Here is a 22,582-nt window from a genome sequence, read left to right as displayed (position 1 = left end):
GAATAGGGTATTATCCCTGATCTTAAGTTATTCTGTGTAGTGTATCTGCCCCACACCATTTCCATGGAAATAACTAATACAGTAGGGTATGTTGACAAATTTCTATGGCGGCACAGAGAAGGCAGACTAAGTTCACAGAAGAAGCCGTCATGAAGGTGAATGAGGGCACAGGATTTTGCCAGATAGACAAAAGAGGGTGGGGGTGTAGATGAAGGATGCTCCATGAAACAGTTTGTGACCTTTTGTAAACAAGTATTTCAGTGTTATTAGCATGTAAGCTACATGTGGAGAGTGGTAGTAAATTAGTTGAAAAAGAGACTTAATAGTGCACATGAAGGGCTTTGAAAACCATAGTAGGTTTAGACTCAATATTGTGGGAAATGCTACTTCTTAAAAATAAAAGTAAATGATCAAGTATTTTCACTTCCAGAATTACTGTGGTTGCAATAAAAAGCTGATGATTGAGAGTAGAACTGCTGCAGTAGTTCAAGGGAGAAATGCTATGTGCCTGAAAGAAGAAAGTGGAGCCTATATAGAAAGTGGGACAGTGGAGAATAGTTTAGCTGTTAGTACACGTAACGTCTGATGACTGGTTTAAGTGACAGGAGATGAAGCAGAGAGAAGAAACTGGAATGACATCCAGGGTAACATGGGCGAGTGCCAGTATCATTTATTAAGATGAGAAATAGGAGAAAAAGAAAAGGTTTGTGCATGTTAAGTCCGGGAGGCAGTGTGTTGGTGAAGCGCAGGGCCTGTGAGTCCAAGCTGACAGCTTGAATCTTGGCTCCCCACATTCTAGCTGCGAGGCTTGGGGCAAGTTACCCTTTGAGACCCAGTGTTTCACTTGTAAAATTGGGATGATAGTACCTACCTCATAGTTTTATTGTAATGATTAAATGAGTTAATATATGTAAAACACTTTTAAGTGTGTTGAGTACTTAAGACATTTTAGGTAAAATGTTTGCTTAAAATGATAAATGTAAACTGACACTGTGAGAGCAATCATAGTATGGATAAAATGAAAAGACTTATTGTTTCTTTGGAAATTATATTTATTAAATAAATTACTTCTGTGTTCATTTATGCTCCTCAGCTATTCTGTCATTCCAAATACATAAGTCACTCTATGAAGACATAGGGTAGTTTTCAGTTAATTGATAGAAACTAAAGAAACCAGTCATTATAATTACTAACGTTTGTGGTTATCGCAAGACTTAAAGTTTGGGAAAAGGGAAATAGAGGAAGTATAAAAAATGTTACTTTTCCTTTGGTTTTACTTTGTTCTCTGAGCCTGAGTGCATCCTAAAGCTAAAGAGTTTAATGACACAGTTTGATTCAATCAATTTACAAAGGCAAGAAATCTAAAAGAAGCATCCAGAGAAACACTTCAGAATGTGAATCTTTTTTATGAGATCAATTTGAACAAGATAAAATGTCACTAAAATCTGGACATAGGCCCAAATAAAAAGCCTTTCCCTGAAGCATCCCACAGCCCGCTTATTATACTGTCAAGCATATCATCAGTTTCATCAGAACATGACCTGGAATCACTAGCAGCTTTTTTAAGAGGTGGTATCAAGAATAGTAACAAAATATAAAGTTTAAAACTGAAAAGTGAGTTTGCAGTGTTTTTCACACTGATAGGGATCTTAGCAAAGAAGATTTCATAAATTTCATGATGAAGGAAACAGTGTGGCAAAAATTAAATTTCTAATCATTTTAACAAATTTGAATTTCCCTTGATGCATGCATAGCCTCACCTGGCAATTAAAGCCATGAGTATTCTGATAAATTTGCTGCTATATTTGTTTGTCAGATTTTTCACCACTTATTACCACCAAAACAAATAAATGAACAAACAAAACATGTAGATGTAGACTCCTTCTACATCTATTGTAAACTTCTTTTTGCCTTAACAGTCTTTTAAAGGTATCATTTAAGATATCTAAATAATAACCAGGAAAAGTTTTTATACTCGTGCACCTATCTGGCACCTTTATGCCTTTGTGTAGGTAGATTCAGATTTCCATCTGGTATTCATTTCTTGTAGTGCAGGTCTGCTGGTGATAAATTTTTTCAGCTTTGTCTGAAAACAACCTTCTTTTTTTTTTGTCTTTGTTCTTGAAAGATATTTCATTTGTTATGGAATTCTAGGTGGACAGTTTTTTTCTAGTACCTACAGATGTAGCTGCATTGTCTTCTTGTTTACATTGTGTCTGCTAAGCATGCCCTCATTCTTAATCTCCCTCTCTATGTAATATGTCTTTTTTTTTCAGGTTGATTTTTAAGATTTTCTTTGTATCACTGGTTTTAGGCAGTTTGATTATGATGTGACTTTGTATTAGTTTTCTGTTATTGTATAAGAAATTACCAGAATACTAGAGACTTAAAATATCCATTTATTATCTCAGAGTTCTAGAGGTCCAATTTGGGTGGGCTTGACTGGGTTCTCTGTTCAGGATTTCACAAGGCCCAAATCATGGTATTGGCTAGACTGAACTCTCACCTGGAAGCTCTGGGGAAGGATTCCCTTTCAGATTCATTCCGGTTGTTGGCCAAATCTATTTCCTTGCAGTTGTAGAACTGAGGTCCCCATTTCCTTGCTGTCTGTTATTCTTAGCTTCTAAAGGCTGCCCACATTCTTTGGCATGTGGCTCACTCCATCCTCAAAGTCAGCAAAGGCTAGCTCGAACCTCTTGTGTGCTTCAAATATCTGACTTTTCCTGGCAGCTGAAAAAACTCTCTGCCTGTCACTACCATGGTGTGGTTTTCTTCAGGTTTTTTTTGTTTTTGTTTTTTGTGCTTGGCATCGGTTAAGCATCTTGGATCTGTGGATTTATAAAAGTTTTCATCAAATGTGGGAAATTTTCAGCCATTATTTTTTCAGAAATTGTCTGCCCCCTTCCTTCCTTTCAGGAACTCTTATCATAGGTATATTAGGGTTCCTGAAGTTGTCACACAGCTTAATGATGTTCTATTAACTTTAATTTTGTTTTGTTTTGTATTTTTCTTTCTTTATGGTTTATTTTGGGTAGGTTTTACTGCCTTGTCTTCAAATTTAGTATTCTTTCCTTCTGCAGTGTCTAAAGTGCTGTTAATCCCATCCAGTGTGTTTTTCATCTCAGTCATTGTAGTTTTATCTCTAAAAGTTTGATTTGAGTTCTTTTAATATCTTTTATGTCTCTACTTACACAATCATTTCTAGAGCTTAGGGGGTCATAAGACTTTTTCTGTAGAGGAACAGACAGTAATTATTTTAGGCTTTGTGGACCATATAGGGTCTCTGTTCCATATTTATTATTGCTTTTTTATTAGGTACCCTTTCAAAATATAATAACTATTCTTAGGTTATAGGCTGTACAAAACAAAACAAAACAAATGAAAACAGGCCTCAGGCAGATTTGGTCCACAGGCCATAATTTGCTGAATCTTGCTCTAGTTTCTTGAACAGTCTGTCATTTATGTTATTTCTGGATTGGTTTTAATCAGTTTTTCTTATTTCTTATGATAATTTTTTTTCTGCTTTTTAGTTTGTTTGATCCTTTTTGACTGAATCCCAGAGATTGTGATTTTACCTTGTTGAGTACTGGATATTTTTTTTATAAATATTCTTGAGTTTTTTTTCCCTGGGACATAGTTAAGTTACTTTGGATCAGTTTGATTATTTCTGGTCTTGCTTTTAAAATTTCTTAGGTGGACCAGAACAGCATTTTAGTCCAGGGCTAATTTTGCCCTACAGCTGAGACAAAGTCTTCTGAGTACTCTACCTAATTCTCAGTTAATTAGGAGGTTTGCTGCTGTGGCTGCTGAGAACAAGAACTATTCCAGATGCTGTGTGGTCGGGTTTGAATTTGCTTCCTCTAATTCATTCAGATGGTTCTTTCCCTGTACCTTGGGTAGTTTTCTCATATATGTGTGCTGTTTAGTACTCACCTAAAGACTTGAGGGAGACTCTCTGTAGATCTCTGTAGCTATCAATTCTCTCTGATTATTTTTTTATAATAAAAATATCTTCCCCAAAAGGAGAAACTCAGCTCTAGGGAATAAAGTAGGACATAAAGCTGATGGAATAGAACGTGAAGCTGTGTTTTAACAGAATCTTCAGTGTTTATCTGTGGATTTTATTTTTCTTTTTAAAATCTGTGGATTTTATTTTCTGAACCAAAAGCAGCAGATAAATCTGGAAATTGGGAATTACAGTCAGCCCTTCATATCTGGGGGTTCTGAATTTGTGGATTCAACCAACTGTGGATGGAAAATAGTCAGAAAAAAAATTCCAGAAAGTAAAACTTGAATTTGCCACCAACTATTTATATAGCATTTACCTTGCATTAGGTTTTACAGTAATCTAGAGATTACTTAAAATATACAGGAGCTGTGTACAGGTTATATGTAAATACTACACCATTTTATATAAGGGACTCGAGCATCTGCATATTTTTTTTATCTGCTGGAGTCCTGGAACAACCCTCTCAGACACTGAGGGATGACTGTATAGCAAGACAAAAAGTATGTTTTACCACCTCTCTCTGAAGGAGGCTAATGGCTAATGCGTTCCAAGATAAGTTGTTATCAAAGGAAGGAAAAAGCCTTCTTCTCACGGTTAAATTATGAAAAGTAAGGTCTGTACTTTCAAGTAAGGTTTTAAGTAAAATGAGAAAGGAAAAAGGAGTTGACCCCACCTCTCCTTTTCCATTTTTTACCTACGATAGCGGTTCTCATTCGACATTTTGCCACCTCCCACATCCTCCTCAGGAGACGTTTGGCAATGTCTGGAGACACTTATTTGTCACATCTAGGAGGATGCTACTGGCATGTAGTAAATATAAGCCAGGATGCTGCTAAACATTATACAGTGCATATGACAGCCTCTCACAACAAAGAGTTACCAAAATGTCAATAATGCCAAGATTGAGACGCCCCTAAAGAACAGAGCTGTCCGCCAGAACTTTATGCCGTCCATAGTTGGATATCTGGAAACTTGGTTCTTTTCTCTTCTTCTTCTCCTCCTCCTCTTCTTTTTTTTTGGTCTCTTCTAAGCATTGAGCAGATCTAAAACTATTACAGAATAAGTTTGTTAAAACTTTTAAACTTCAATCACTTCCTTCCTAACTACTTTGATGTTGTTTTCATGTACTTTAGTTCTATCTTGTTTTAGTTTTTACACCAGATACTATTATCGTTATTATTATTTTATAGTCAATAGTTACTTGGATTTCCTATATATTTTGCTCATTGTTTTTTAATTTTATCTAGTGCTTTCATGTTCTGTGACTTTTCATTGCCTAAATTTTCTTTATTGGGAATCTGGTGGTGGCAGATTAAGTTTCTTTTAATTTTTGTTAATCTAAAATACCTTTATTTTACCATTATTTGCAACAGATATTTTAGCTGGTAATAGAATTCTAAGTTCACAGTTATTTTCTTTTAGCATATTAAAGATATTACTATGTCATCTGCTCTTCATTTTTGCTTTTGCAAAGTCTGTGATCAACCTAGCTGTGATTTGTTTTAAGGTAAGATTTCTCTCTGGTTGCTTTTCAGATCTTCCCTTTGCCCTTGGAATTTTCTAGTTTTACCACCATGTTTCTAGATAAATCTTTCTTTTTAACTTCTTACTCATTTTCTCATTCTTTTGTCTGCTTAACATCAGCAGACAAAGAGGAAGGAAAAAGGACTTTACGTTTTTCATGCACCTAAAACATGGCAAACATCGGTAGATAGTATTTTTAAAAAATCAGCAAGATGTTTCCCCTGTCTTCAGTGAGCTTGCAGCATAGTTGGGGGCATAAGATGGCATCTCTGTTGAGTATTTACCAACAGTATACTGTGGAATGTACTAAGTACGAAATCAGTAGTTTGGATTTAATGTAATCTTAAATGGAAGGCAGAGGGATCAGTGCAGGTTATAGCTGTTAATGAAGATTTTTTGGAGAACTTGAGACTTTAGTTGTTTCTCGACTGCTGTGATCTGGGGGATTGGGCTTTTTCTGAAGAATGACAATGAACTGAACAATGTTTTTCATGATGTGGGGTGTATAGAGAAAGGAACAGTTCCTGATTTTGTGTTGAAAACTTTGTGTAGACCTTGTATAGAATATTGGAGATTATGTCTTGTCCATATTACTTTGTATATAGAAATTTTAAAATGGTATTTTTCTTATAAAAACTTGGCCATTGTCAGGAGGGCCATTATGTTATGTATTCAAGTATTATTTAAAGTATTACTATGGAAAGTGTAAGGAAAATCTTTAAAATTTCTCAGCTTACTCTCAAAAGTAATTGGGATTGGATTTTGATGCACTCAGTCTGCTGTGTGTGAAAGTATGCTTTTGATAATATATTGTCTTCTGTTTTAGGGGTCAATAAATGTTCAATATGTAAAAATTTGTTCCATTAGATAAGCTTTCCTATAAATGAGATTTTTATATATTTTTGACTCAGCAAGTATTTAAATTATATGATTAAAAAGTAATGTTTACTTGCTCTGAAAGTTCACTATAGTTCAAATATATGAAATAGCTAGGTCTCATTTGAAGGGAAGTGCTATTTATATTTTCTTTTCTAAAAAAGAATTAATTGTGTCTCTATGCCCTGAACTTTTTCAGGATTGCAGCACCATAAAGTCTACTGGGAACACTTGCAAACAGCTAACTAGGAAAAGGGCACCAGCTGCTTGAAGAATACCTGCTAAACTAAGGAGAGTTATACCTAGCATCTGCCTAGCATCTAGCTAGGAATAATCGAACAAAATAACTTTCTTTACAACCTATACTTTATTGATTTTATGGGGAGGGAAATTAGAAGAGAGAGCATTAAAAGCATAATGGCATATTGAGCTACACCAGAATGATAATTTTAGAACTCAAATGAATTCAGAAGTCTGAAAAGTAGATGAATTTAGCTTATAATGTGGGAATTTCAAGTTGCTTTAGAAATGGACTTAGCCCGTATCTTCCAACATATCTATGTATTGTGGTTACACAGGCCTATCATGGTTTTCATTATTTGTCTCTGAAAATATGTACGGATTGGTTATCAGTCATCAGCAGTCATTTCTTGAACTCTTGATTGATGCAAGGCACTGTGCTATGGTGGGTACCAAAAGATTTAGAATTATGATCGTGCCTTTGAGGAACTTACTATCCCATTAGGCAAGTAGAACTGATGTTGAATTCTCAGCTTCACCATTCGCACATTTTGTGGTATGGATCAAGTTACATAGCACGTCTAAATTTGTTTCCTCATCGGACTATTTATTCTGAAAAGATTACATGAGTCAGCACACAGAATATGTGTAGCACTATCTGTGATATATTTTGGGAGATTAGCCACCCAAACTGCAGTATGATATTGCAATCCTGAAAAAGTTCAGGGTGTACTTTGAATCTTTCTGTTAAGAGACATTGATAGGTGGAATTATTTTGGTATAAATAACTTTAAAATTCCTCAAAGATGAATACTGAACGTAATACAGAAGACAGCTTTAAATTAATAAAGATAAAGCAAAGGAACTTGCATTTTTTTAGTTAATATTGTGCATTTCTTTAGGTACCTTATATCACATTTTTTAACTTAATCACCTTGTATAAACACTGAAAACAAGAGGTTTTGGAGAGGACAAGTTTAAATTTGATCCAATGGTGCAAATATCAAAGAGTGACTAAATAAACATAGATAGGTCACCTTGCTTTTTGCATTCTCAGCAAGCTCTTACATTCTTGATAAATTTCAGAGTTGTATGAAAATAATAATTATGTAATTTTGGGTAATTTTAAATGTATCAGAGGAAATCAATATATAAAGAAATCTTAATGAATTCTTAAGCAGTCTGCATAATATCATGTTTTATTGCATATCTTTCATGATTTCTTTAAATGTTTTGTTTATCCTTTAAATCTTTACATATTACACAAGAAGTTCAAGTAAAGCATTTATCTTACAGGGGGTCCCCTTACCTAACTATTCCCTTCTAATTTGATACATGTTTAAACAGAAGTTTTTCTGAGTAAAATGTACTTTGTTCTTTCCAGAGTAGGTTGTGTTAAATTATGAAAAAGTCAGATGACTAAGAAAACCTTAATCACTGTGTTGGGAGTGGGTAGGGAAGGTTGAGCTAACAGTTCTCAATCCTGTTTGTACTTGATAATCACCTGGGAGACTGTTAAGAAACGTCCAGATTACTGCTCCCCACATTAGCAAATAAATGAAGAAGATCTCAAGGGTTGAGTCCTGAAAAATCTGTCCTTTTTCAAAGCACCAATACTCCCTACTCCAAGTAGGAAGAACCTGTTCTCAAAGCATCAGCCGCCTCAGCACACCCTCAGCCGAGCTCCTCCCTAGCCTTTGACTAGGTCCTTCCCCCACTCTTTTGGGTGGTGGGTTCAGTGTATTTGTAACGCCTCTTTTTTTGTTGTTTTGTTTTTAAATACTCATTTATTTATTTGGCCGTGCCGGGTCTTAGTTGCGGCACGTGGGATCTTCATTGACGCATGAGGGATCTTTTCGTTGAGGCATGCGGGATCTTTAGTTGTGGCATGTAGGATCTAGTTCCCTGACCAGGGATCGAACCCGGGCCCCCTGCATTGGGAGCCTGGAGCCTTAGCCACTGGACCACCAGGGAAGTCCCTGGAACCCTTCTATGTGAGCTTCAGATCTCATGAGGGGAATGAGCAGTAAATTTCAATTTAAGGAAGCCATTTATAAGTCCAGTTTACTGCTTGTTTCTCCAGTAAAGAAAATTCTGAGATCATCTCTTTTATGGAAATGAGTTAATGACATTAAATTGTGTTTTTAAAATATTGGAAAATTTAAAAGGTACCAATTTAAATAGGCAATTATAAATTTTTGTTCTTCAGGAAGTCAGTACCAAGTATGTTATTAAGCATTGGAATGTTTGAATACACACGTGTGCACATTTGTATATTGAACTGACTATTCTAAATAAGTCATTAATACTTTCACTTATATAACACATTTTTGCTATATTATTATTATCTTACATTAAATGGATTCTTGGATTAAAATCTAATCTGTTAGATTAGTTAGTGAAAATAGCCTCTTATCCTTCAAAACAATTCATTTGATGAGGATTCTGTTAATATGAGATTTTCTTCTTTAAGGAGATATATATTTAAAATGACATCCTTGCTTTATTTAATTAGTTTTGGAAAGTTTAAAGTCATTTGTACTGTAAAAACATTTTAAATTAAGAAATCACCTATAATTTAAGAACTGTAACATTTTGTGAGCTTGACCGCATAAGTGCCCAGATACTTTACCCTCTTTAAAGATTTCAAGCAAGCTAGTGAAAGTAATTTACAAGTTAAGGTCAAAGCTGAAACCGGTTATTGCTACAAATATCAGCCAAGAAACTGAAAACGACATATTCTGTGTGGGACTTAACAGAATTTGACAGAGACTCTTTTGCTTCTATTTTATTGCCGTGGTTAGAAGTGCGGCTGTTTATTAGAAGGCAGGCCCCACAGTTTGGGTCAAAAAGACTATAATACCAATTAAATAATAGTGTCTTACATTTTTAAGATCTAACACTTAAAGTGACATCCTGGAAGGATATTTATAATATATACATGTCAGGATAAGTTTATCTCCCTTATGAAAATAATTTATTAACTTAGTAGAAAATGCCAGATTCTTTATCTCTAATTTCTTTATCTCTAATTGCATCTGAAGTTTGTATATGTAATTGTAATACTGGTTTTGTGAATCAAGCCCTCGCTTATTCTGATGGTTCTGTCTAAACACAAGCAAACTCATAAGTGAGGTTCAGTCATGTCTTTTACTGTCTTCTTGTGCATTGGGAATGTGACTCTCGGCATAGCACGTTGGTGAAGGTGTTTCAGAAGGACATCTGACCTGCTGACTTGTTAAGAGTGTGCTGGTAGAAACCCACATGTGCGATCTTGGTGGTTCATCGGTGGACATTGTTACTGTGCAGCCAGAATCTTGTTTGTCTTTTAAAATTCCCTCTTGAGGTTTTTTCTTCAGTTTTCTCAGCAGGTAAGCCTTAGCTCAAACCTGGGAATGAGGAGTGTACCTTACGCTTCCAAGAAGAGGTTAGTGCTCCTTTCTAACACCCATTATGCCTTAAGTCCTCAATTAAATCTAGCAGTGTTGCTATTATTCGTTTTTCTCTCCTTGTTTTCTTCTCTTCAAGGCCAGTAATACCTACTTATTTATCATTTTGTCATCAGGGAGTACAATATATTTAGAAGTCCCATTTGGTTGTTGTGAAATGGGCTATTTTCAGGATGAGAGAATTTTTAGGAATTGACACTTAAGGGCATATTGAGTATTTTTGGTTACTCTTCTAAATGATGTAAATGCATTCCTTTAAATAATATGAAAGGATTATGAATTATGCATTGTGATTTCTTACTGCTTTTTTGTATGTAATGCAAATTGGCTCAGTTTCATTTTAGACAGTAACTAACTTACCTGTTTTTCACAAAATTTTACAATCTTATTTCCTTCAAAGACTTAACAGCAGATTACTCTCCTGAGGTCTTTTGTTGCTAAGACTTAATTTCCTCTACCCAGATTGTCTGGTTCAAAATGAATTAATATCATGAAACATTAAAACACACAACTCTTCAGTAAAGAGGAAATAATAGTGGCCATACACTGTCTTTCTTATCTCTTTTTTTCTTTTTTTAATCTCTTAATTAACAGAATTCAGTAATATTTCAGTTTTCAAGTGGGAGTACAAATTGGAAATTTGGGGTTTGGTAAAGATGTAGAACTCTTTATATGACAATGAAAAACAGGGTGAATCAGTTACTTTATATTGACATAAAAACATGAGGTATTTATATCTGTCAAGAAAGAAATTATTATTACTTTTAATACATTAAGACACCGTACAGTAGGTCTTCCCCTTTTGTTTTTCCTTAAGATAAATATTTCTTTTATGTAAAGAGTAAAGCGTTTTTGTGAAGCTGATTATAAAATCTGTTCTATAAAAGAAGTAATATCTAAAATGTAATATCTAAACTTACAAAACAGAAGGTAAAACTTCCTTTATAATCCCAGATCCAATGGAACAGTTTGATTTATATCTTTCCATAATTTTTTTGTATTAACAGATTATACTTAATTATGTTACTGTTCTGTGGCGTGTTATAAGCATATATATCTTCCTCATCCTATTTAACTACTGTAATTCATAAAGAATGCATCATGAATTACTGATCTCAGTCTATTTATGGACGTTCAACTTGTATTAGTTTTTTTTATTATAAATGATATTTTAGCAGACATCTTTTTGCTTATTTATCTGGCATTCTTGTTGTTAGTTTAACTTGGATACATTTTTGGAGGTAGAATTTTTAGGTTAAATGATATGCAAATTTATTAATGTTGATCATTTAAAAGCAATGTGTATGATGCATATGAAGATGTAAACATTACCAAGAATAATCAGTTTTTAAAAAATCTTAAACACCCAGATTAAAAAGCACTCTGACTCTATTTTGCATTTATTTGATTATTAGTATGGTCAGTATTTTCATTGACTTTATACTTTTATATTTATATTTATTTCTATAAAACTAAGTTACTTTGTTAAAAAATCAGCATAAGGAATAAAAGTGTAAAGTAATGAAATCAGTAAGCTTTACAAGTTTTTAACTTGGACTTTAAAATTTGAACTTTCGTTCCAGTCCTTGCTCGACTACTTACTGGCCATTTATCCTAGGGCAAACTCTCTAATCTCTCCATGCCAAGTTTCCCCATCTGTAAAATAAAGGTAATAAAAAAGACCTACTTCATGGGTTTTCTTTCGATGTTGAGAGAAATAATCCCCTTAAAGCATTTAAAGCAAAGCCTACTGTGTAGTATGTGCTCAATTAGAAATGGTAGCTAACTGGTACTATTATCATTAAACGGATTAGTGAACAACTTACTTGCCAACTTAAATAATAAGGAATATATTATCTTATGTGTTTATCTACAATTAAGAGCATTAAAGATAACTTAACATTTTAGGTTTTGTTTTTATAATGTATTAGTCTACTGATCTGGTCACAGATCATCAGTTTGGGGTTGGCCGTCAGTGAAGTAGCGTGCCAGGTCTTCCCTGGTTCCGTTCCTTTAAAGGTTAGGGTGTGGAGGTGTGTGGTAGCAGAGATATAGTTGGGACCCAGGTAACAGACTCCTGGTGGTCCAGATTCACTTGCTTCGCCTTTAGCTCTTGAGGACAGAGAGTAAGTCCTCACAGCTTGGCACTTGGTAGGCAGAGTTCAGTGTACGATGAACGAATGGGAGGGTACATTTTAGATAATGGCCAGGTGTGGTTTAGGCTTTGCAGTTAATAACAGGTCTGTACTTTTGTTGAAACCATAGAGTCCTAGGTGAGGTCCTAGCTCTAATGCTACAGGTATTGGATATAGGAAGAGAACCTGCTGTTTCTTCTATTCCTAAACTTTTAATTGAGAGAAACCTTTGATGAACTCAGCCTATTAAGACCAAAAAAGAGAATGTTGAGGAGGACAGTGAGTGGAGGGACATATGACTTAAATTGAATTACTCTTCTGAAGGTTTTTTAAATTACCTTTTTGTCTCTGGAGGGTAAAACTCTAGGAATAATAAGAACTTTTTAATATGAAATATTTTTGCAATACTTGAGAGCTCATTTAGGCATCTCCACTTAATCAGACACATCTTTAGTTTTTCCGTTTTTTTAAGGAAGTCAGTTGTATATCTTTGTGTGTGTGTTTTATCTTTTTCTTTTTGCATAGGTATTATCACATTTTAAAAGCTAGAAATCTTTAAGTAGTGAAAAGTCTCATAATTTTTCCTTGTCCCCTGTCTGCCCAGATCCTTATTTCAGTCTATTAAAAATCACAGTATTAGATTTTATGTATTCTCCCAGAATGTCTACAAGCAAATATAAACATATTTTAGTGTTAACTGTTAAATATATATAAACAGCAGATTCTTATTCCCTACTCCCCACCCCCACCATCTTTGAGAAAAGTAGCATATTATAATATGGGTATGCATCTTGCTTTTTTCAAATAACAAGATCTTTCCATCTTAGTGAATAGAATACCTTCCATGGCTGTTAAGTAGTTTGTGGTGTGGAACGTGATTTGTGGGAAGCATTAGAGTGGTGGATTCCAGCATATAGAGCTTGGACGGCCTGTACTGAGCTGTGATCATCTCTGATTCTGAAATTTTGAACCTAAGGCACATGCTATCTAGAGCCAGAGGAAACTTAAACTGTGAAGATTATATAATGTATGTCTTTGGTATCTATATGATTTTTCCTAAATACATGCTGAAATTGATGTTTGCTGTTAGAATATTTAAAACTTAAGCTTATGATACATATACTAACTTGGAAGGGATGACATGATCCTGGCTTCATCTTAGATACCCAGTTAATGCATTTTAACTGACTGGCAGTATAAGTACCTACATTTGATTACTATAAACAGTTAGTGCAGTATGTGTAGTGTACATTTTTAAAATAAATTTATTTATTTATTTTTGGCTGTGTTGGGTCTTTGTTGCTGCACATGGGCTTTCTCTAGTTGCGGCGAGCGGGGGCTACTCTTCATTGCGGTGCGTGGGCTTCTCATTGCAGTGGCTTCTCTTGTTGCAGAGCATGGGCTCTAGGCACATGGACTTCAGTAGTTGTGGCACATGGGCTCAGTAGTTGTGTCTTGCGGGCTCTAGAGCACAGCCTCAGTAGTTGTGGCGCACAGGCTTAGTTGCTTCGTAGCGTGTGGGATCTTCCCGGACCAGGGATCGAACCCGTGTCCCCTGCATTGGCAGGCGGATTCTTAACCACTGCGCCACCTGGGAAGCCCCTAGTGTACATTTTTGTTCTTCCAGGTAAATAGTATCATCCAGATTATTTTTTAAAAATAAAGCGTGCATTTGGTAACGGCCTGTGTAGCTAGTGTTTGGTAAAGTATATCAGAAACGTATTTTCTATGGGATTGCGTATATGAGTCACGTCATTTCTGTAAGATTAGTAGTCTGATGAATCTGAAATATACATAAGCAAGTGGATTTAGGATGAAACTTGTAACATTTTCATCTACTGATTATGATGTTTTGAAAATGCTTAGTTAAAACTAATTAAAAGGGAAAATGGTACATATTTCAAATGACTGTGCTAAACATAAAGCCTTTATGATAAATTAGCCATGATACTCAGTTTTCTATTTAAGAGCAAATACTAAGACTCTAAGAAAAATAATTGCAGTTCAATTTTGTATATTCATTCATGTATAAAATGAACACCTGTGTTTCTTCTAAGTTAGAAGAATATCAAATATTTGGAAGCAATGATTGTTAGTGCCATTTAATTAGACATTAGTGTATGTATGAAATATAAATAAAACAATGAATGTTATTACTACATAGTTCTAAATTTAAGTAAAATAGAGTTTTGATATAGTCACACTTTTTCTTCCTCTTTAATCTTTTGTTTTCTTAAGATATTTGTGAATATAATTTGAATATTATTTCAATACAAGAAATTCCTTATGCTCAGTGAACTTTAACTTAATTATCTCATGTTCTAGTAGCTCACAAACATAACTTGAAACATACTGAATCCTCTAGTGATATTTTTTAATACTGTTACAGTTGCTGCCTGTACACATTCCTTTTATTTTTTTTACCAGCAAGTTTATTTTGAAAATTATTTCATCCATTTTTCTAAATTTAAAATGAAAAACAAAAATAAACTTTGGGGGGAGGGGGCAGAATGTGGGCTGCGGAAGTAATTTATAAATTTTTGTAGGGGTTTGCTTTTTTTTTGGTAACTTGTTTCTCATCAGCATGTTCTGTTGCTAGTAAAGACTGTATATATGCAACAGTAATTTAAGGAATCTTTTGCAATGGTTTTTAAATGAATGTCGAGACTTACTAATTGGCAAACTGAATCATTGTATGGTAGTATTTTAGACGGTATATTTGGTGGTAATTTGTGTTTGGAGCTAAGACAAACTCAGTTCAGGTCTCATCTCTTCCACAGTTTACTAGCAGTGTGGACTCGGGTGAGTTGTTTAACTTCTCTAGGCCTTAGTTTCCTCCACTACCCTCTATTCTTTCAGGAAAATCTTTAGAGGTAGATGAGTCTCTATGGTAGTCCTGTCTTCATAGTCTGGTCATAACCTACTTTTCCATCTTCATTATCTCTGCTTCCCCTTCCTCCCATCTCTGTCACAAAACTACTAACTTTTAACTAGTTCCAGGTGTTTTTCTAATACTCAGTTCCTTCTACCTGAAAGAGCATTCTTCTTAGTGACTCTCTCTCCCCTCAGATACCTCAGCACATAGTCCATATCTTTATTATAGACAACTGAAATGACGTAATATAATTTTATCACCTTTTTTCCCCCTTAAACCACAAGCTAAATATTCTAAGGATCATTTTAGACACTCTCTTACTTTCGTTAAGAGAAGAAATATTTATACTGACATAAGTTCTTAGTATAGTAATATTTATACAAGTGATCAGTAAATGATTGTTGAATTGAATAGAATGTTATAAACCTCCATGTGTAATAGGTTTGTTTGTGAATATATTCTTCTAATGCCTTAGTTTGCTTCTTTATTGAACTGTAACCTTTAAGAACAAAAGAAATGTTTCTTATTCAAGATTGAATATAGGTTTTTTCTGGAACTGCTACATATTTTGCTTAGATCCAGTTTACTCTTCCTTTGGAAGATATTGTGAATGAAGTGTGTATCTTTTTAAGATTTTTAAGACTTTTTCCCTCATTTATTCAACTGATTTGTCAATCAGTAAAAATTTATTTAGAGACCTATTATGTTCCTGGCAATTGGTCAGGTACTATGGTAATGCAGAGAGTAGTAAAACTGAATCCTTAGTTTAAATCCAGTGGGCCGGATATACATATAAATAAATCATTTCAGTGTTTGTGGTTAAGGGCCATAATGGCAATATATATATAAAGGGGGTGGTGTGAATGTCCAGCTGCTGAGAAAAATGGAGTTCCCTAAATCTTTTGAAATACGGCAGAGTATAAATGCATAAATATAATAATTGTGTATGGAATTGGAGGGGACCAGAGATTACATTTGAACTTGAACTTGAATGATAATGAAGAGCTTCTCAATGCTGGGAAAGGTATTATAGGTGGTGCAAAGGCACAAAGAATGTCCAGAGAATAGTATGTATAGATGGCAGTAGTGGAAGATAATAACAAGGGTTCACATTTTGAAGGGTTCTATTTGCTATACCTTCTGTGCCTTGAAAGATCTTGTATGCTACATACCCTGTATAGTTAAAATGGACAGTGAGAAGTCTCAGAAAATCTTCAAGCTGGAACGTGACATGATCAGATTTATAGTTTAGGAATAGTGGACGTTTGTCATGAGTCTATAAAGACTGGAAATTGTAACATTAACTTACCATAGTATTTTAGAAGCTTCATATAAAAAACAAAGATGATATATGACAGCGATGATAATAGATGCTGTTAATTTATTTCAACACAGTTGCAAGTACCTACACTGTGTATGGTTTATACTATATGGTTTATAAACATTAGCAATTAAAGACTGTGATTCTGAAGTTACACTATCTTCAGATCCTAACTTCACCATTTATAGCTGTGTGAACTTAAGTCTTTTGAAGTCTCTGTTTCCCCATCTGTAAAATAATCTGGTATGGTTATTACAAATAATTAGGATATTCATATGAAGGATTTACCCTGTGATTGGCTCATAATAAGAACTCTGTAATTGTTGGCTATTTTTATTATTTTTATAATTTCCTTGTGTGATAGTATAACTAACCTTACTTTACAGATGAGGAAATAGAACTCAGAGGTGTTAATTATGTGCAAAGTTACATTGCAAATACAAAGCCAATCTTTTAACCTAGGCCTCTGACCCTAAGCCTCGTGTTCTGAAAAATGTGCTGCACTGCCAGTCCAAGGCTGAGTCATCAGCACAGATCGATGAGAAAGTATCGCTGGTCCTCTCAAGGTGTTTAATCGGTCTGCCCAAGAGTTTCTAGGCCCTAGAGATACTACTCTGATATCTTCAAAGTGTGTGTATCCAAATGAAGGCATAAGTGGATATAACAGATAAGTCTATAAAATTATTTTTAATTTTAAAAAGACAGCTTTATTGAGGTATACTTGACATACAATAAACCATATATATTTAAAGTGAAAATTAGATAAGTTAGAGTATGTAAACACATGTGAAACCATCACCACAATCAAGATAGTGAACATAATGGGCACTTTCAAAAGGTGTTTTGTGCCCCCTGCAAGCCCTCCGATCTCTCCCTCCACCCACCTCCCTACCCCCAAGCATCAACTAATCTGCTTTCTGTCACTATAGATTAGCTTGTATTTTCTAGATTTCTATATAAATGTAACCATGCAGTATGTATTCCTTTTTTTGTCTGGCTTCTTTCATTCAACAATCATTTTGAGATTCATCCTTATTTTACATGTTTCAGTGATTCATTCCTTTTTATCACTGAGTAGTATCCCATTGTATGAATGTGCTACATTGTATTTATCCATTCATCTTTTGATGGACATATGAGTTGTTTCTAGCCTTAGCCTATTACAGATAAAACTGCTATGAACACTTGTTTACAAGCTTTTGTATGTACATATACTTTTTTTTTTTTCTCTTGGGTAAAACCTAGAAGTGGTATGGCTGGACCACGTTAAGTGTATGTTTATCTTTTTAAAAATTAAGTGGCAGTTCCTTCACGTCCCCACCAACACTTGCAATAAGCATTTAAAAATTTTTGAGGCATTTTAATAGGTGTATAGTGTTATCTCATTGTGGTTTTAACTTTCAATTCCCTAATGACTCACGGTGTTGAGCATCTTTTTTGTGTGCTTACTGCCATCCGCATACTTTCTTTGGTGAAGTGACTGTTCAAATCTTTTGACCATTTAAAAAATTGGATTGTGTGTTTTCTTATCATTGTGTTTGGAGAATTCTTTATATATTCTGGATGCAAGTCCTTTATCACTTGTAAGTTTCACAGAGATATTCTCCTGTGCTGTGGCTTCTTCTTTCATTTTCTTAACATTATCTTGAAGACTATAAGTTCTTTGTTTTGCTTAAGTCCAGTTTATCAATTTGTTTGTTTATAGATTATGCTGTGTTTAAGAAATCTTGGCCTAACTCAGGACCACAGAAAATTTATCTTTTATTTTCTTGAACACATTTTATAGTTTTAAGTTTCATTTTAGGTCAATGATCCATTCTGAGTTAACTTTTGTATATGGTAGGAGGTATGGATCCAAGTTTATTTTTTGTGTGTGGCTATCCATTTATTCCAGTATCATTTATTGAAAATGCTATCCTTTGTCATTTGCATTGCCTTTGAGCCTTTGTCAAAAATCAGCAGTCCGTATATGTGAGGATTTCTTTGTGGATTCCTTATTCTGTTCCTCGATCTATTTATCTTTATGCCAATACCATGCTGTTTTGATTTCTCTAGTTTTTTAATAATCCTTGAAATCAGGTAGTTTTAGCTCTCTTACATTGTTCTTTTGTTTCACAGTTGTTTTGTCTCTTCTTAGATCCTCTGTGTTTCCTTATGTATTTTAGAACCAACTTTTAATTTCTATAGAAAAGCCTGCTGAGATATTGAATTGGATTTGCATTGAATCTATATATCAATTTGGGAAGAACTGACATCTTTCATAGATTTTTTTTCATTCTGTTAGCAAAATTACATAGTTTTTAGTACATAAGTGTTTCCTATCTCTTAAAATTTTTATAATTTTGATGCTATTGTAATTGATTTAAAAAAATTTTTTACTTTCGACTTTTCATTGATAATATACAGAAATATAATTTTTAAAAAATGCTGGTCATGTATCCTCCAACCTTCTTAAATTCACTTATTAGTGTTAGGAGATTTTTTGTAGATTCCATCAGATTTTTGCCTAGGAAATCATGTCATCTCTAAATAAAGACAGTTTTTCTTCTTCCTTTCCTATATGAATGCCTTTATTTTTAAATTAAAAAATAATTTTTTTTTTCCTGGATTGCACTGACTGGAGCTATGATATAGTACTATGATAAGTGGTGAGTATAACATATAGTATGGCATTAAGTGGTGAGCGTAATATCTTGTTCTTGATTTTAGGGGAAAGCATTTAGTCTTTAACCATTAAGTATAGTATGAGCTGTAGGGTTTTTGTAGATATCCTTTGACAGTTTGAGGAATTCCCTTCTATTTCTATTTTGCTGAGACATTGTTTTTCTTTTCGGTTGGGAATGGGTGTAGGATTTTGTCAAATTATTTTTCTACATCTATTGAGATGATCATATGGCTTTTCCATTATAGTGTATTATTATGGTGAATTACATTGAGTTTGAATGTTAAACTAACCCTGCATTCCTGTGATAATCCCCACTTGGTAATGATATAGTATTATGTTGTAGAATTCGATATACTAAAGTTTTGTTTATAATTTTTTTCTATGTTCATAAAAGATATTGGTCTGCAGTTTTATTTTGTCTGGTTCTGGTATTACCGGAAAGCTTGCCTCATAGAATGATTTGGAAAGTATTCTCTCCTTTGCAGTTTTTGTGAACAGTCTAAAACTCCATGAAAAATTGGTGTTATTTCCTCATTAAATGTTAGGTAGAATTTACCAGTGAAACTGTTTGGGCCTAGAGTTTTCTTTGTGGGAAGGATTTTAACTTCAGCTTTAGTTTCTGTAACAGATACAGAGTTATTTAGGTTGTATATTTCTTCATGAATGAGCTTTGGTAATTTGTGTCTTTTAAGGAAGTTGTCCATCTGATCTAAATGGTCAAATTTATTGGCATAAAGTCGTTTATAATATTCCCTTATATTATTTTAATATCTGCAGCATCTCTAGTGATGCCATCCTTCTCATTCTTGGCATTAGTAATTTGTGTCTTCTCTTTTTTTTTGGCCACGGCACGTAGCTTGTGGGATCTTAGTTCCCCAACCAGGGATTGAACCCAGGACCTCGGCAGTGAGAATGTAGAGTCCTAACCACTGGACTGCTAGGGAATTCCCTGTCTTCTCTCTTTTTTTCCTGATCAGTCTGGCTTAGGGATTAATCAATTTTATTGATCTCAAAGAATAAGCTTTTCTGTTTTCATTTCATTGATATCTACTTTGATCTTTATTATTTCTTTTATTCTGTTTTACTTCGGTTTTAATTTTTCCTTTTTCTAATATCTTATTTTGAAAGATGAAGTCATTCATTTGAAACCTTTCCTCTTTTTTCATATAGGTGGCTAGTGCTATATATTTTTCCTTGAATAGTGCTTTAGCAACATCCACAAATTCTCATACGTTGAGTTTTCGTTTTCTTCAGTTAAGAATAGTTAATTTCCCTTTTGAGTCCTTCTTTCATCCATGGGTTATTTAGGAAGAACGTTATTTAGTTCCAAATATTTGTATATTTTCTAAGGATATTTCTAGTAAGGATTTCTAATTTAACTCCATTGTGATCAGGGAATATATTTTGTATGTATTGCTTCCTTTTCAATTTATTAAGACTTGTTTTATGGCCCAGAATATGGTGTGTGTGTATATATATATATATATATCTTGTTAAATGTTCCATGAACAATTGAGGAGAATTATTGTTAGATGAATAAATGTCAGTCAGGTCAAATTGGTTGATAGTGCTGTTCAAATCTATTGTAGCCTTGCTGATTTTCACTCCTACTTGACTTCTCAGTTCTTGGAGAAGGACGTTGAAATCTCTGACTGAAATTGCAGATTTGCCTATTTCCCTTTGCATGTCTGTCAGTTTTTGCTTCATGTGTTTTGAAGATCTGTTATTGGGTATATAAACATTTAGGATTGAATGATCTTCTTCATGAAATGACTGGGTCTCTATTCCTGGTAATATTCTTGGCTTTTAAATCAATTTTTTTCTGGCATTAATATAGCTATTCCAGTTTCCTGCCATTAATTCCATCCAGTGTTTTGTTTACTCTCAGACATCGTAGTTTTCATCTCTAAAGACTTTTCGTATAGAAGATTTTAGGAAAAATTAATTAACCACTCTGTGTCTTTAATTTCTTCTCTATTAAAAGGACATAATAATGGTACCTATACTATAGAATTGTTTTGAGGATTAAATAAATAAATATATGAGAGTGCTTACAATTGCATGTGTCACAGTGTAAGTTCTGAACAAACATAATCTACAGCTGTTATTCCTACTATTAAGGCTGCCTTTTCAAAAAAGTATCTATAAATATCCATAACATATTGAAACAGAATTTCTTATTGATTTATATCCCCAGGAATTTTCTTGTTTGCACTTTCATTTGTCATCCTCAATCTAAATAAACTAGGCTATCATCATATGAAGTCAAAAGATACCTGTTTAATTTTGTTTCATTACATTATTATCATGGTTTTGTACTTAGGATTGTGTACAAAGATACAGGTATAGTCTCATTATCATATTTTTCAAATTTAGTGGGTTACAATTCCCAAGTGTATTAGAATTGTACAATAGTTGTGAGTTGTCAGCTGTGTACCCTTAGTTTAAATACAGGACACACTGAGAGACTAAACAAATTAGTCGTTTGGTTTTTTATCACTAAAAATTTGCATTTAATGTTTTGTATGAGACCTTCACATATTATCATTTATAGTGGGTCATGTCGTTTTTAGATTGGACAGCTGGCTTTTAAAGGAATGAGAAGACTCAATAGAATCCAGTCAATTGTGTTTGAGACTGCCTACAACACCAATGAGAACATGCTGATTTGTGCCCCTACTGGAGCTGGAAAGACCAACATTGCAATGCTTACAGTTTTGCATGAAATTCGCCAGCATTTTCAACAAGGTGTTATCAGAAAGAATGAATTTAAGGTAGGAAATTAACAAGTCCGACAACAGCTTTTTAAATTGTAAAATTTAAAATCATTTTGCAGTTGTACATGTTACATGAGATCTGGAAGTTTTTAAGGATATTATACATGAAGTCATGTAAAAAATGCTGCATGATTTACTTCATTACTTTTAGGCAATCCCTATTTGTGTTATGAAAATCCCACTACCCCTGTGAAAGCTATGAAAATGCACTTAGCTTTGAAGCACCAGTTTTCAAAGTGATAAGGCTATATCAACAAATTCCATTGTCCTGTAAACAGCTGCACACTTATGCAACAAAGATAAGTGCTTTTCATATATCACTATTAAGATTTTTCGCCCTAAGTGGCTAGAATCATATTTCACAATAAATAGTGACTTGTACTGACGTTGTAGTTTTTGCTCATTCATCAAGCTAGTGTTTCTTTGGCGCAGATTGTATATGTTGCTCCAATGAAAGCGTTGGCAGCTGAAATGACAAATTACTTCAGCAAACGTCTAGAGCCACTGGGCATCATTGTGAAAGAATTGACTGGTGATATGCAGTTGTCAAAAAGTGAAATTTTACGAACTCAGGTATGTTGTATACTTAGATTTTTGTTGTTGTTGCTTAATACCATTCTTTTTTTTTTTCCCAACCAATTGTTAAACAACTATACCTTAAGTAACTGTAAAACATAATATGAATGTAACGTGGTGAACTTCTTTATTTGT

At 33.9% G+C, this 22,582-nt stretch overlaps 1 protein-coding gene across 7 annotated transcripts in view; it reads left to right on the top strand.

Moving 5' to 3' along the window:
* The window catches only part of ASCC3 (activating signal cointegrator 1 complex subunit 3), a 337,033-nt gene that overhangs the window by 75,777 nt on the left and 238,674 nt on the right, over positions 1 to 22,582 (top strand). For all 7 annotated transcript variants that reach the window (XM_029223639.1, XM_029223640.1, XM_029223641.1 and 4 more), the window contains 2 exons: positions 21,668 to 21,868; positions 22,304 to 22,444. In XM_029223639.1, the coding sequence (XP_029079472.1) occupies positions 21,668 to 21,868; positions 22,304 to 22,444 (342 nt within the window). The remainder of the gene's footprint in view (positions 1 to 21,667; positions 21,869 to 22,303; positions 22,445 to 22,582) is intronic.

This window comes from Monodon monoceros, unplaced genomic scaffold, assembly GCF_005190385.1.
Source record: "Monodon monoceros isolate NGI ecotype Baffin Bay Population unplaced genomic scaffold, NGI_Narwhal_1 Super_Scaffold_15, whole genome shotgun sequence".
In the NCBI taxonomy this organism is placed as follows: domain Eukaryota; kingdom Metazoa; phylum Chordata; class Mammalia; order Artiodactyla; family Monodontidae; genus Monodon; species Monodon monoceros.
Note: the sequence above shows the minus strand (reverse complement) of the source record. Positions and strands in the feature narration are given on the sequence as shown.